At 46.1% G+C, this 15,145-nt stretch overlaps 5 protein-coding genes across 5 annotated transcripts; 2 read left to right on the forward strand and 3 right to left on the reverse strand.

Annotated features, from left to right (window-relative positions):
- The first annotated feature begins 26 nt into the window (after positions 1-26).
- C8R40DRAFT_115619 (kinase-like protein) lies at positions 27-2,245 on the forward strand. The gene is made up of 10 exons (XM_046229610.1): positions 27-293; positions 351-385; positions 448-709; positions 759-791; positions 841-1,131; positions 1,189-1,268; positions 1,336-1,417; positions 1,469-1,672; positions 1,725-1,858; positions 1,907-2,245. Exons 1-10 carry the CDS (start codon positions 126-128, stop codon positions 2,079-2,081), a joined length of 1,464 nt encoding a protein of 487 aa, XP_046087852.1. The 5' UTR covers positions 27-125; the 3' UTR covers positions 2,082-2,245.
- Positions 2,246-2,784: 539 nt separating this feature from the next.
- Positions 2,785-4,769, reverse strand: C8R40DRAFT_1098591 (uncharacterized protein). Its single transcript, XM_046227816.1, has 8 exons — positions 4,345-4,769; positions 4,246-4,288; positions 3,937-4,159; positions 3,783-3,885; positions 3,573-3,723; positions 3,391-3,517; positions 3,258-3,332; positions 2,785-3,192 (listed from the first exon to the last, which is right to left on the reverse strand). The coding sequence occupies exons 1-8, from the start codon at positions 4,409-4,411 to the stop codon at positions 2,899-2,901; spliced, it is 1,083 nt and encodes a 360-aa protein (XP_046087853.1). The 5' UTR covers positions 4,412-4,769; the 3' UTR covers positions 2,785-2,898.
- Positions 4,770-7,578, reverse strand: C8R40DRAFT_1249374 (uncharacterized protein). The gene is made up of 5 exons (XM_046233672.1): positions 7,023-7,578; positions 6,782-6,972; positions 5,563-6,731; positions 5,409-5,516; positions 4,770-5,338 (listed from the first exon to the last, which is right to left on the reverse strand). The coding sequence occupies exons 1-5, from the start codon at positions 7,447-7,449 to the stop codon at positions 5,152-5,154; spliced, it is 2,082 nt and encodes a 693-aa protein (XP_046087854.1). The 5' UTR covers positions 7,450-7,578; the 3' UTR covers positions 4,770-5,151.
- C8R40DRAFT_1098604 (uncharacterized protein) lies at positions 7,556-9,442 on the reverse strand. Its single transcript, XM_046227817.1, has 5 exons — positions 9,145-9,442; positions 8,903-9,094; positions 8,679-8,850; positions 8,286-8,623; positions 7,556-8,234 (listed from the first exon to the last, which is right to left on the reverse strand). The coding sequence occupies exons 1-5, from the start codon at positions 9,418-9,420 to the stop codon at positions 7,698-7,700; spliced, it is 1,515 nt and encodes a 504-aa protein (XP_046087855.1). The 5' UTR covers positions 9,421-9,442; the 3' UTR covers positions 7,556-7,697.
- Positions 9,443-9,567: 125 nt separating this feature from the next.
- On the forward strand, positions 9,568-14,572 carry C8R40DRAFT_1041842 (calcium transporting ATPase; the record flags this gene model as incomplete). The annotated part of the gene is made up of 21 exons (XM_046224025.1): positions 9,568-10,138; positions 10,197-10,348; positions 10,399-10,607; positions 10,663-10,947; positions 10,999-11,174; positions 11,234-11,251; positions 11,308-11,894; positions 11,949-12,170; positions 12,220-12,468; positions 12,537-12,620; positions 12,675-12,795; positions 12,852-12,938; positions 12,994-13,139; positions 13,191-13,305; positions 13,356-13,399; positions 13,458-13,691; positions 13,747-13,889; positions 13,941-13,966; positions 14,026-14,209; positions 14,271-14,360; positions 14,416-14,572. The coding sequence occupies 21 exons, from the start codon at positions 9,568-9,570 to the stop codon at positions 14,570-14,572; spliced, it is 3,900 nt and encodes a 1,299-aa protein (XP_046087856.1).
- Positions 14,573-15,145: the final 573 nt, after the last annotated feature.

Consider the following 15,145-nt stretch of genomic DNA (forward strand, 5'->3'; position numbering starts at 1 on the left):
GCTAGGCGCCTGCTGTGGCGATGATAAGCGCGCGTTGATGTCAATCAAAATATTGTTTTATCCATCTGTCTTCCTCCCATCCACTTTCACTCTGGATTTCTTCACCTTTCTTATCGCCGTGAATAATGCAGAGACATAGTTTTACTGCCTTGAACTCCACTTTTGTAGTTGACTCTGAATATCAATTTGTCAAGGAGCTCGGCCAAGGTGCTTATGGTTGCGTCGTAGCTGCCAGACATCGACGAACTGGGGATGGATGTGCAATCAAGAAAATCACTAATATCAATACTAAAGTTCGTCCGATATTTCATTTGCCCCCTCATCGATCTGATATTTTATCGGACATACAGCGCATCCTCACGAAGCGGTGCTTGAGGGAAATCAGGTATGTGTTCCTAAGTGCTATTGGCATGAATCCATTATTCGTAGACTCATCAGACTACCCAGGTTATTGCACCACTTTAGGGGTCACAAAAATGTTCGTTATCTAACATTCGTTGTCGTATCCAGCCAACGTCCATATCTTTCAATCTTCATTCTAACATGGACTCGGAGACGGGGCCCAACCGTCCAATATCGGAAATTTATATGTTTACATGACCAGCGCCGCAATACGCACCGATCTAACTTTCTTTTGCAGATTACTAGCCTCTACGATATGGATATCGTATTCCAACCAAACGGCAATTTTGATGAAGTGTATCTTTATGTATGTGTACTTGTTACGGATTAAAGGATTTCACTGACAATGCCCGTAGGAAGAGTTGATGGAGGCCGATCTGCACGCTATTGTAAGACTGGCCCGATTACGAAAGTTGACAACTCACTCATAATACACAGATTCGTTCAGGCCAACCTCTCACTGATGCCCACTTCCAGTCATTCCTTTACCAAACTCTTTGCGGCTTGAAATATATTCATTCCGCCAATGTCCTGCACCGGGATTTGAAGCCTGGTAACCTACTTGTCAATGCGGATTGCGAGCTCAAAATCTGTGATTTCGGTCTTGCGCGAGGATACACTCCAGGGAGTGGAACCTCTAAAGTAGCGGGTAATCAAGGATTCATGACCGAATACGTCGCTACGAGATGGTACCGAGCCCCGGAGATCATGTTAAGCTTCGCCAACTATGTGCGTTCCGGGCTTTATGAATATCACTTCACTTCGGTCGTTGATCTCTTTTGACAGACCACTGCCATTGATGTTTGGTCAGTTGGATGCATACTTGCTGAGCTTTTGGGCGGGAAACCCATTTTTAAAGGCCGAGAGTATGTGCCTCTCCATTGATTCTATCCGCTGCAATTATATCACCGACATCCGTTCAAACTCAACCAGTTACGTCGACCAATTGAATCAAATTCTACATTACCTTGGCACACCTTCGGAGGAAACCCTTCGACGCGTTGGTTCTCCTCGAGTGCGTTCATTATTTCCCGGCCAATTCGCTGTGTTCTCATCGCTTTTGCAGGCTCAAGATTACATTCGTTCTCTGCCCATCAAGCCGCGTGTCCCATTTTCTACGCTGTATCCGCATGCAAATCCCCTTGCCATCGATCTGCTGTCGCAGATGCTGCGTTTTGACCCGGCTAAGCGTATCAGTTGTGATCAAGCACTTAACCACCCGTACTTGCAAGTCTGGCATGATCCCACTGATGAGCCCACGTGTCACTCAGTATGCCTCTATGATTTCAACCCAATTCGTATTGCTAAAGTCCTTGATTCAGAAATTTGATTTCAGCTTTGAAGAGGAGGACAGTATTGACGGAATGAAGAAGTTGATCGTCGAGGAAGTCAACGCATTTCGTGCGGAGGTGCGGGCTCAGGCTCGTGCTGCGAGCCAGATCCGTAGGCAGGACAGGTAAAACAGTTATTTCTGTTCCTTCCTTTCGGCACTCATATCCCCTAGCCTACCCATCCCCTCCCGAGAGGAAATTCTCAATTCCCCGATGCAGGGACAAGAGGGGACTACGTCCAACTTCACTGCGCCTCCTCAAAACCAGCGACCACCTAGTCCCGTCATGGATGATCCCAGCGAAATGCTGGAACGAGAGTTGGCTGGTGCGCATATTAGCGACCGATAGATTGACCGATTTAGCTGATTCGTTGAATCTGGATCTCCCCAACATCCTTCCCTCTCCTCTGTTACTCCCCATTTTCGAACCACCGCAGGTCGATAAGACTGTGATACGTGATGACAGCGTACAAACGGACGATGGTGCACTCTGGGCATTATGCCTGTGTGGATACCATCTTATTTTCAATCCGTCATTGCGCTGCTTAGTTTGGATCTTATATTTATTTCTTTCAACCCGCTGTATTTTCATTGGTCTTTAATAAAAGGTAATCTATGTATTTGAGAGGCTCAGATTTCTATGGCACTCTTGAACGAAAACTCCATGCCTTGTACATATGTATGTCCTGTGTTTTCGTGAACTTGTGTATGTCGTGTGGCCGAGGTGGTTCCTTCATACTAGTCAACAGTGGTTAAATCAAGGTGAAAGTGTTATATTCACAACTCTTTCCTATGAATCTTGTTTATTTTTATTGCATGAACCTACAAACTTTAGCGTATCCTTCCTTTTGCGAGCACGCTATTCCGAACTGGTAACATGGGGGGCTCATTTCGAAAGTTTAGTTCGAGGGTTTGTTAGTGCTGCTCCTCCATACAATGTAGGGAGCAGTGGGTGCGGGAAAATGTCGGTACAGTACGAAAATGGAGATGCGACTGGACCGAATTCGGGTCGCCGTGTACAGTTGGTGTGATCTCCTCTTTTGCCAGTAAAGTTGCTTTGATCAAATATGAGCATTTTTTGGGTAGAGTGCATACATAAAATACAAAGAATTCAAGGGCCAAAGATTATGATGACGCGGTACATCTCACTTTACTTGTATGCTTACTCAAACCATTGAGCTGGATTTATCAATGTTCATAGGCCCCGGATTACTTCGAGAGTCTTTGATATCTTTCATGACATGAATCCTAATTGGTTGTGTCCCGTAGGATTGACTACCACTTGAAGATACGGTGCTGACTGATGCCGGAATAGTGAGAGTATACTCAGGCTGGCTATCATGGTCCATCTGCTGCAAACGAACGGTCATGTTGCTAGCGGCAAGTTCTGTCTGAGTTATAATGTCACGTTGAGTAAGCTGTAAGCAGATGAGGACAATGATCGCGGTCGGGTAGATACCCTGCATATGGTTAAAGCTTCGTCAAAAGACGTCTTGCCTTTTGATACTGTTGAGCAGTCACTCACCGTCATTTGAGCGAGCACGCCTATGACTATATAAACGCCATTATTTGCCACGCCAAAGAGAATCACCATCAGGACCTATACAAATGATGGATAGATTCAGTGAACGCAATTATCACAGCCTTGCGAAACACACCGGAATGATGCAGTAAATGAAACCCGACTCGATGAAAATAAGGAAGATGCGAAGGTATTGACCTCCGAATCTACCCATGATAAGGCTTCCTGAGCTAGTAAAAACTTTCATTTGTCGATCATGAGACCTGCATACAAAAGGTCGTTCATGATTGAAAGAACGAGAGTGGAAGCCAGACTCACCATGCGCGATAGCCAATGACGATGATAGCATAGAAATTTATCATAGTAGTAAGGATTCCGAAAGCCACCATAGCACCAATAGTCTTTGGATTGAATAAAGTCTGCCCGACTAGGGAGATAAATATAGCATGAACCAAGAACCCAGCGGAAACTAATTATGAATCATTGAATAAAATTGCAACGAGTTCCGATTCGGTCGAGTCCTCTTACCGATGCCGCCTAACAAAAGAGCGCAAGGTAAGAATATGACCTTCCAACTGCGATTCCAAAGAGTCCATGTACGCCATATCACTATAGAGTCCCCAACGATACACTGGAAAGATGATCGATTAGTATGTATACGTGCATAATAGAACGTCATCACATTCAGAGTTTCGGCTGCAATTGGGGTACAAGCCGATACATTTTCTGTGTTTTCAACACTTTTTGGGACTCCGTCCAGTGGGGCAGAAGCTTTTTGGTCGAACAGCGCTACCAGGTTGATCTGGAATGAGAATGCTAGATGTAGCATCGATAGGCAGTACATGATGACCGTCATCGCTGTCATGACGTTCTTTGTTCTGTTTTCATGCCGTTTGCGGTGATGCCTGACGATAATTTCATGGTCAGCACAGGTAGGCACAGGTCGACCATTCGAACCTTCGAATAACGATCACCGTGTAGAACTACTCACAACAGAAGATACATCGCAGCGCAGAACAGTACAGTGTATAAGCCTGCACACCAACCACTGAATCCAGACGGAGGAGGCAAAACAAGGCGGTAGGCGCACCTGCAAAGATCGCCTCACAGAACAGCGAAACAAAATACGCCTTGGGCTGAGATAATGAGGCAGACATCTTCAAGCAGTGGCTAGTGACTCGGCGGCACTCGCAGTAGACAAAGGGAAAGAAGGACGATTTGGAGTATTTATTATCGACGAAACTTTAGAATGCCTCTTCATTTCCAGTGACAGATCCATAGAAACTTCATTTGATAGAAGCTCGACATTTTCGTTCACCAGGTCAGTGCTACGCCTGGGCAGGGCTATGTATGGTTGAGTACAGCAATCCATGTATGTACGTCCTGGGATCTAGTCATCGGACGTGTCATATATTTATTTGCTGTTTGAAAGACGGAATGGAATGGGAAGTTAGATGTCAGTGGGCAAAATGCATTGACGGCACACTTAGCTTTGAATCGAGGCACATGTGACTACTAGCTAAGAATTTACGAAATCGTTCCCCGTTGTTCCCGTGGATTTCAGAAGTGATTATCTCCTATGTTCCCAGCACCAATCGACGAACGCAGAAGTTCCGCTCTCGCAGCATGCAACCTTACCCTAGCTATAGGTATCGTCGATAGGTAACATGATTTGACGATCAGTTGTCTTTCTGTAGTTGTAGTTTTGAATTAGGTTCGACATTGGTGAAATAACTTCGAAGTAGACTCGCTCATATCTCTTTCTCAAGCGTGGGCGTGAGGCTTGAGTACAGCTTATCGAAGCAAATATGTACCCATGAATCATGCTCTCCCTAGGTACAATGCGGACCTGTACTTAAGTATAGTGGTGTGTTTGAGTCTACATACGATCATACGATCAGTATTTTATCCATTCTCCATACATATTGGGGATTTCTCCACGAAGATACGCCTCGAAAGTCCGTTTCAGAACCGTTGACCAGTTAAAATCTTGTGGATCTGGTTTGTGTATGAATATGTCGACATCGCGAGCAAAGCGCGGCCCTAGATCAGGGAAATTTCGTGAAGGATCGTTCAATCTTGACCTGTGAGCGAGGGAAAGTTGTGAGCAAAGATCGAACGACGGATCAAACTCGCAGGCAAGTAACTACGTACCATGAATTGTGGAAATGGTACGAAAATGCACCTCTGAAAAAGCCATCGAAGCCAACTACAGAAGGCGCGGCACTATTTTGTTGAGGAGTCTCGAAGAACTCTTCGAATCTATGTGCCAAGTTAAGTTAAGGCTTGTAGTGAGCGTCATTATTACCTTGAGAAATATGGTTGTGGCGGTCTCTCGCGCTGGTATCCTTCCATGTTCAGCCACGCCGAATCGAACATCGCATCAGGTAGCCTGAAAAGAAGATCTTCCATATGTGCGTCCTTCAAATAATTCGTGATCGTCATTGGATGAAAGTCAAAATCGTTCTTGAACGCCGTTCGAAGTATGAATGAGCCCAATGCGGAACCCTTGCTCATCTTGAGTGCGGCAGTATTGTAGTTATCATGCCACGACCACCTATACGCAAATGCACCTTTCCATCCCCATAGCTCTTCCCAATCTCGAAGGAAAAGGGTGTCGGCGTCAAGATACACACCACCAAATCTGTGACAAAGTAGGAATCGCGCCATATCCGAAAGAACGACCGCAACTTTTTCGGGTTCACTGTAGCTGACAGGAACAGAAGTTGCATTCGGGTGGCCTTCGACAACGCTTGTAGTTCCCTCATCCTGTACTCCCCATGTCTTAGGCATTCCAGGAATATGGTGCCCACCGGAATTGAAGAGCGTAGGAGCAAACCGCCAAACATCCCGGAGTTCCGAGACACCGTCGAGCTGCTCAGTTGTATTCCAAAACTTGAACTCGATGATGCCTTTGAACCGAGGATGCAGGAAAGGAGCTGCCCACTGGTTTTGTATGATTTTCTCGAACTTCTCCCGGCTTAGGGCTGGATTTTTGAGAGTGAGCATGAAACCTGGGTTGATCCAAAGCCAGAGTTTGGGTGAACAGACATCTTTCGATGATTGTGTGTCGTGAAGGCCAATGTTCTGTGTGTAGAGGAAGGACAATAAAGCTAGGTAAGGCTTGTCTGTGAAGTCGCCAGACCAGAACATATGGAAGATGCGGGGATCCTCGGGACTACAGTAGGGTGTGCGAGGGTTTTTAATCGAGGGAAGGGATATTGGAGGGATTTCCCATACAGCGTGCCTGCTCTTCGTAAATGCGCTGTCGCCTTCTGCATCATTGTCACCGCGTAAGACGCCTTGCCGTTTGGAATCTGGGACCTGAGGTGTGGGTGATGAAGTGGTACTCCTTCCAGAGTTATTGCCATCTTCAATGAATACATATTTCCACTCGTCAGGAATTACTCTGCGGACCCGTTTGCCGTTGTCTAGCCCTCCACCGATCCGGAGGACCTCTAGACAGTCACGAACGTACTGTAAACTTGTAAGTATGCGAGACAGGAACGAATGAAAAGATTCCGCACGCTATTCGTGTTGAAATCACAGTGGCGCATAAGAACATCAAGGTCGGCAATGCTTCCGGCCTTGGGCCGTGAAGGATACGCGACATTGTTACTAGGAACGCGACTTTGTCCATCGAGGTAGACACGGTCTACGCCTGCATGTGGAAGGGAGGGATTTTTAGGCTGGAATTCGAGATTGAACTCAGCCGGTACTGAACTTGTCCATAAGACTTATGACTCCAAGAATTCGTAGACAACTCACTGGGCCGAGTAGAAGGATGATGACCATTGGCAATCTCCCACTCCCAGATTCTCTGTAAATCTTCTTTCTCATACACCAGCGTCGTGCTTGGAACTCCTGGCCACGTCTTCTTCTTTGACCCAAACCGATGCGCGACAGCGAATACCGAAAATATGAACAGTAAATATACGAGGATAATAAAAAGAGAACCAGTTTTCTTCCCGAATCTCGAAAGGCTGGCGCGATGTAAGCCTCGTATGTTGGGTATCCAGAGTCGTAGTTTCCGCCTGGCACCAGGGATCACGACGGAAAAGGGTATAATCCAAGGTGTTGAGCCCCGGGTGTGATAAACAGGTTTGTCGGAGTAAAATTTTGGTAAAGCATCTGAAGCACGACTGGACCTTCGACCTGAGGCAGAAGACGGGGCCCGGAGATGGATGTGTGACATCTAATCCGGCTCCAAAGAGTGCAAGGACAAGAAACTTGCAATGTTGTAACCCCAATGTATGAACGCTGAAGCAGTCAGAGTGTGGAAAAACTGAATTCGCTTCAACGATTTTTCCAAGGCTCAAGCACAGCCCTTTTTGATTGCTGCGGGCTAAAGAAGGACATAAGAATAACTAACGTACATATGTACATTGCAATTGTGTAGGGATGTACTAGGATGTACTACATAGGGGAATACAGAATTCTATTTTATGTACCAATTTTTTTCAGCTTCATTTTGCTCACCCACGAATCAGTACTCTCTTTCTCAACCTCCACCTTATGAATCGCACGCAAATGTCGACGCAAATCATACGCGCGGCGGAAGACGTAGGCGCAATTTGGACCAGCTAGTGTGCTTTCCGTTCCCCCGAGCTGTTCGGTAGCGGTTTCATCATCTCTCGAACAAAGGACAAGAGAGATATCCTGGAGATGAGGATAAGGACATCGTATGGCTTGAGTAGTGCCTAGAAGCTCTTGAGCGCGACTGGAGTAGGCACTGCCGGTTATATCTTCGATACCCATAAGCGGCTTAGTTGCAACGTCAGAACCTGAGCTAGAGCTAGCGTCTTGGTAAGCATCCCTCTTGTCAACAGAGGAATTATCGGAATGTTTGAAATGAAGCCTGACGACGTGACGTTGAAGAAGGTGCTTGTAGCCAAAACTGGCGCCACAACTTTCGTGAGAGCAAACGAAGTCTTTACGGCCTAAATGAGTGACTTTGTGGTGCACATTCAGAGCTTTACTCTGGAGGAGGAAGAAATTTAATAGCTTTTCGAGCAAATTATAGATACCCACAGATTTGAAGTCCTTTTCGCAACCTTCGACTTCACATTTCCAGTCTCTTCCATGTTCACCCCCCCTACGACGTTTTTTTGGCGGTTGTTCGTCATCCCGGTCAGATTCAGCGACGACTGCATTCAACTGGATTTCTTCATCGCGCTGCTCGTGGGTTTTTTGGTGCGCTCGCAGGCCTTTCTGGGACGCAAAAACACGCCCATTGCAGGACGAATCCGTACAAGTAGGCGGATGGGCCATGCGCGTATGGTGCTGAAGCGCCGTCCAAGTGGGATAGAAAACGATGGGAAGTTCAGCAGTGGGCAGGCACGTTTCATTGACACAAGTGTAGCGTTTGTCTATAGAGATTCTTTTGTAATAAGTTATAGTAGAAAGGGCATACATTTTACTTGCCATTGTGCACTCGTGAATGGGTACGTAGATGTTGATTAGTATCGAAAGACTTTGTGCATCCTGCGTGAGTGCAAGAATAAGGTTTGGTGCCGGGAGGAGAGTGTGCACTGCAGATATGAGAACGGAGTTGATGATGTTTTCCAAACATATCATTACAATCTGGTTCTGTACACTAGGATACATGTAAGAACCTGTTTCAGCGCATTTAGGAGTGAACAATGTACTGGGAATGTTTTCAGGCCCTTATGCCAGTCGACATGAGCGCGTAGGTGTTGTTGAGTCCAAAAACGTTTTTCACAGTTTGGCAATGAGCAAACGTAAGGTCGCTCAGATGTAGGAAGATGGACACGCGCATGGGCCTGCAGATGAGTCTCCCTAAGGTAGGATTTCTGGCAAGTGCTGCATACAAACGGACGCTAAGTAGTATGAGTATAATGGAAAGTCAAAAATGGTTGTGGACACTCACTATACCCGTGTGCGAGCGTGAATGCTCTTCTAAACGCGACGGCTTCGAATATGCTTTTCCGCAGCCATCAACAGTGCACTGATACCGTTTTGTTGTCCCTGATATGAGCTTGCCACTGATGGTGACCGGTTTTTTACTAGATGATGCTTCGGGCTCGTAGTCCGACTCGGAGAGTGCGGTCTGGGGCTCTGGGCTTGAATTAAGATGCAGAACATAGCCCTTGTTTTCAGAGACTGATGCTTTTCGTTTTCCGAGCACCGAGACAGTGGCCAACATTATCGTTGGTTCGTAGAAAAAGATGATAGCTTATTATACACCTGTTATCCACAGAAAGTGAGAAGTTTGACCGACTCCGGTAAATAATTCCCACCGTACCCTTCTACTTAGTACTTCCTTTCGTCGACGTCGACGTCGTCCACGAAAATGAGCGACGATTTCCTACGGCTAGTCTCGCAGGCGAACCCAGCTTCAAGAGAATACCAACCAGCCAACAATAATAACAACGGCTACCCCCCTTCAACTTCTGTATCCGGTCCTTATGCCAACTCGTCCGACCCGCAGCTATTGGATCCCTTTTTCGACGATGATGATGACATGCCCGATTCTGCCTTTGGAAGGCCGATGCCAATGGAGTCTCAAGAGAGCGGCCTGCCGTTAGCTCGTTCTGCTGCACCGCCGGCCGGTGTATCCAAAGTCATGCTCGGAGACGGCGTTCCTCAGGGCTGGAACTTTGATGACGACGATCTGCAAACTTCAAATCAGCGGCCCTTCCAAGGCTCGCATTCCTTTCCCGGACAGGCTTCCTCTGCTCTTGAAAAAAGCTCAAGAAAATCAAAGAAGCGGGCTTGGAGATGGCCCTGGCAACGGGAGAAGGTGCTAGAGGGCGAGCGAGTAATTGCCCTCAATAATAGAGCTGCGAACGCGGAATTCATCTCGAACTATGTGTCTACGAGCAAGTATAATATGATAACGTTTGTCCCCAAGTTCTTGGCAGGTGCGTTCAGAATCTATACTTGGACCAATCCGTACTAATAACTATTTCTGCGGGGTAGAACAATTCTCCAAATACGCCAATCTTTTCTTCCTCTTTACCGCTTGTATACAGCAGATACCCGATGTATCACCTACTAATCAGTATACTACGATTGTACCGCTGGCGGTTGTCCTATTAGCTTCTGCATTCAAGGAGGTGCAGGAAGATTTGGTTTGTAGCAAACTTTGTGTGTGTAAATTCACTATCTTATCCTTTGCTAGAAACGACACCAATCAGACTCCGAGCTCAACGCACGGAAGGCCAAAGTCCTTGAATCTCAAGGCACCTTCGAGGAAAAGAAGTGGAAGGATATATCCGTGGGCGACGTGGTGCGGTTAGAAAGCAACGAATTCATTCCTGCCGACATGGTCCTCCTCAGTTCAAGCGAACCGGAAGGGTTATGCTACATCGAGACTTCGAATCTAGACGGGTTAGATTGTACATGCTTTTACAAAACACCTGGAATGCTTAACTCTGTCTTACAGTGAAACCAACCTCAAAATCAAGCAGGGTTCTCCTCAAACTTCTTCAATGACATCGCCTCACATGGTCACATCTTTACGCGGATCTTTACGCTCTGAACATCCCAATAACTCCTTGTACACCTTCGAGGGTACCGTGGAGCTTTTAACAAGTATGGGAACACCGAAGCAAGTGCCTTTGGGCCCTGATCAACTACTGCTTCGTGGAGCTCAGATTCGGAATACACCTTGGCTGTATGGCCTTGTCGTGTTCACTGGGCATGAAACTAAATTGATGAGAAATGCTACGTGAGTGCGTTCTGATACTACAATTGCGCATCATTGACCAAGAGCTCTCAGCGCTGCTCCGATCAAGCGCACGGCTGTTGAAAGACAGGTCAATGTGCAAATCGTGTATCTGTTCATTTTGCTTTTGCTTTTGTCCATTGGCAGTACGATCGGAAGCAGTATTCGGACTTGGTTTTTATCTAGTGCCCAATGGTATCTCGTCGAGACCACAACGTTGAGCGCAAGAGGTGGTGTCGTTTACTTTCACCACATTCAAAATACTAACTTTAGCTCCTTAATAATATAGCGAAAACATTCATCGAAGGTTGGATATGCTTTCTGCCTACTCCCAACTGCTTAATCACTGACCGATATTTGCAGATATCCTGACGTTTATCATTCTGTACAACAATCTCATTCCAATTTCCCTGATTGTCACAATGGAGGTAGTCAAGTTTCAACAAGCCCAGCTCATCAATTCCGATCTTGATATGTACTACGCCCGTACCGATACCCCGGCCCTATGTCGAACATCTTCCCTTGTTGAAGAACTAGGTCAAATCGAATACGTTTTCAGTGACAAAACCGGCACTCTGACCCGAAATGAGATGGAGTTTCGAATGTGCAGTATAGCGGGAACTGCGTATGCTGACGTGGTAGATGAAAATCGGAGAGGTGACGGCGAAGACGGTAAAGGTAACGAGGACGTTTGGAGGACATTTGCAGAGATGAAGGCGATGCTTGAGGACAATGCCAATGCCAATCCGTTCGTGGATCCGTCTGCGTCAGGATCATTAACGTCGGATGCGGATAGGGAGAAAGAGGTCATAAGAGAATTCCTGACGCTATTGGCGGTTTGTCATACTGTGATACCCGAGGAAAAGGATGGAAAGCTCCAGTATCAAGCTAGTAGTCCTGATGAAGCCGCTTTAGTCGCTGGAGCTGAGTTGTTGGGGTACCAGTTTCATGTACGTGTTCTCCGACAATCAACCTGCTATCGACGTTCATATGTCTGTCCAAAGATTCGGAAGCCCAAGTCCGTCTTTGTCAATGTTTTAGGCGTGTCACAGGAATTCCAGATTCTCAATGTTTGCGAGTTTAACTCTACTCGGAAAAGAATGTCAACAGTTATACGAATGCCCGATGGAACGATCAAGTTGTTCACCAAAGGCGCCGACACCGTCATCTTGGAGCGATTAAGCAAAAATCAACCTTACACCGAGAAAACGCTGGCCCATCTCGAGGTGACAAGCACTTCAACCTGTACCATATATTTAATGACCGTTTGATCAGGAATACGCTACTGATGGTCTCCGGACTCTCTGCCTTGCTTCCCGGGACATATCCGAACAGGAATATCGCCAATGGTCCACGATATACGATCAAGCTGCCTCAACCATCAATGGTCGTGGTGATGCTCTTGATCAGGCAGCCGAACTAATCGAGAAAGATTTATTCCTTCTTGGCGCTACAGCAATTGAAGATAAACTTCAAGAGGGTGTTCCGGATACTATTCACACACTACAACAGGCTGGTATCAAGGTGTGTTTCTATATTTCCTGATAGACCACGACTGAATACTGTTTTTCAACTCGTTGACTCGTTGGTAGGTTTGGGTTCTGACTGGCGACCGACAAGAGACAGCTATCAATATCGGGATGTCATGTAGGCTGATATCCGAGTCAATGAACCTCGTCAGTAATTTTTTAAACATGACTGCGTAGCTGTCCTGCTGAGTTCCAAATTAGGTCATTGTCAACGAGGAAACGGCTCAAGGCACTGAAGAGTTCTTGTCAAAACGATTGGCTGCCATCAAGAATCAGCGCAGTACTGGGGAGCTCGAGCTTGAGGATTTAGCACTTGTCATCGGTAAGTATACCTTGTTCTGGCTATTGGAATCATGATTTCATCGATCTCATTATTAGATGGAAAAAGTTTGGCTTTCGCTCTTGAAAAACCAATATCGAAAGTGTTCCTGGAACTGGCTATCATGTGCAAGGCTGTCATCTGCTGTGAGTTGGGAGCCTCCTGCGCCGACGAGTAGTTGCTGACCATGAATAAAATCAGGTCGTGTTTCTCCATTGCAGAAGGCCCTTGTCGTCAAACTTGTGAAAAAGAACCAAAAGGCCATCCTACTAGCTATCGGTGATGGTGCCAATGATGTCAGCATGATCCAGGCGGCACACGTTGGCGTCGGTATTTCTGGCGTTGAGGTTCGCAAACGTTGATGAATCCATCTCTCCTACTAATATGTATCTACTCAGGGCTTGCAAGCGGCGCGTTCCGCAGATGTAGCGATATCCCAATTCAGATATCTGAAGAAATTATTACTAGTCCACGGTTCATGGAGTTACCGAAGGCTCTCTAAATTGATCTTATGTTCGTGATTTTAATCTTTTCTGGGCGTAGCAACACTAAATGCCGAATAGATTCGTTCTACAAGAACATTACCTTATATATGACTCAGTTTTGGGTGGGTCTAAGTTTCCATTTTCTTTCTGAACTACGTAAAAATTGACATATCTTGAAAGTTTTCGTTCTTCAACAATTTCTCTGGCCAAATTGCATACGAGTCCTGGACCTTGTCGCTATACAATGTTGTATTCACATTGTTACCCCCATTGGTGATCGGCGTCTTTGATCAGTTCGTCTCCGCGCGAATACTGGACAGATACCCGCAGCTCTATATACTCGGTCAGAAGAACGAGTTTTTCACAAGCAAGGCATTTTGGATGTGGGTTATCAACGCCCTATATCACTCTGTCGTAAGGATTTCTCTCCTTGGGTTTCATCATGCAATAGTAATCAACTTTGAGAAAGATTCTGTTCGGATTCTCTGTCATACTCTGGTGGGGGGATATCAAACAGGCTACCGGCTATGACACTGGCCATTGGTTCTGGGGTACAACACTATACCTTGCGGTCCTTCTCACAGTGCTTGGAAAGGCGGCCCTCATTTCCGAGTACGATTCCACGTTCATTTGACCAAAGGGTATCCTCTGACCATTCTATAGTATCTGGACGAAGTACACGGTTGCAGGTAAGCACTTCCATCGCTTGCGTTATCAAAGATCTTACCGAATATTAATATTTTCGCAGCAATACCAGGATCCTTTGCTTTCACTATGGTCTTCCTTCCTATCTACGCTGTGGTTGCTCCCGCAATAGGGTTCTCTAGGGAGTACGAAAATATTGCTCCTCGTCTCTGGACGGATGCTGTTTTCTATTTTGTCCTTCTTTTGATTCCAATATTCTGTCTCAGCCGTGACTTAGCTTGGAAATAGTACGTTTTAGGACATTTTCATTCGTTCATTCGGGTTGCTCAACATTCTCATGATACGCAGCTACAAGAGAACGTACATGCCCTCCTCTTACCACATCGCTCAGGAGTTACAGAAGTACAACATTCCCGATTATCGCCCTCGACAAGAACAGTGCGTCATACCCATTTCCTTTGTTTTTTTAAAGCTTCTAATGGGAATATCTCAGATTTCAAAAGGCAATCAAGAAAGTTCGTGCGGTCCAACGTATGCGTCGCAACCGTGGATTTGCGTTCAGTCAGACAGAGAATGGCAAGCAGGACCAGGCAAAGCTGATCAGGGCATACGATACCTCAAAATCGGATGCTAAACCTTCAGGCTACTGAGCAGCATAACCTCACACTCCTTGTTCCCATTTCTGTTACTTACGTGCCATTATTCTCCGTCATCGGAAGGGACAATTGTATTTTTTTGAGTACATAGGTACATAGCATACATCTTCGCTCTTATCTTATTATTTTTCTTTGTCTTTTGTTCCTCCAGACGCTTAGAGATTTTCCATAACACAACTGGTGCACTTTGATGCACCCCAAACTTCTAGAGCTACCGTTACTTCGGTGCTTAGAATGGGCAGTGTTGACTTGATTGATGATATACGTCCCGACAATGAAGTCTTGGAAATCCAGCCACGTCCAGCCCAAATCGAGAAGCTGCACCGCTACGGCGAGATAACCCCTTATAACAATCAATGGGCTGAAGGAAGGCATTCCCGCAGTAGCGCGTCGACAAAGGTGTTTCCATTGACGAAAGATTGATGTTTATCGCGTTGATGAAAGGCGACGAACCATGATCTATGGAACATTCGTTCACTAGGAACAAAGTGCAAGATGAGAAAGATGAGATTTGGGAGACTGGAGGCTGACTGGAGGACTACTTAATGAGGAACAAAGTGGAAGGGA

The sequence above is a fragment of the Lentinula edodes genome (assembly GCF_021015755.1).
Source record: "Lentinula edodes strain Le(Bin) 0899 ss11 chromosome Unknown C8R40scaffold_12, whole genome shotgun sequence".
Classification (NCBI taxonomy): Eukaryota; Fungi; Basidiomycota; class Agaricomycetes; order Agaricales; family Omphalotaceae; genus Lentinula; species Lentinula edodes.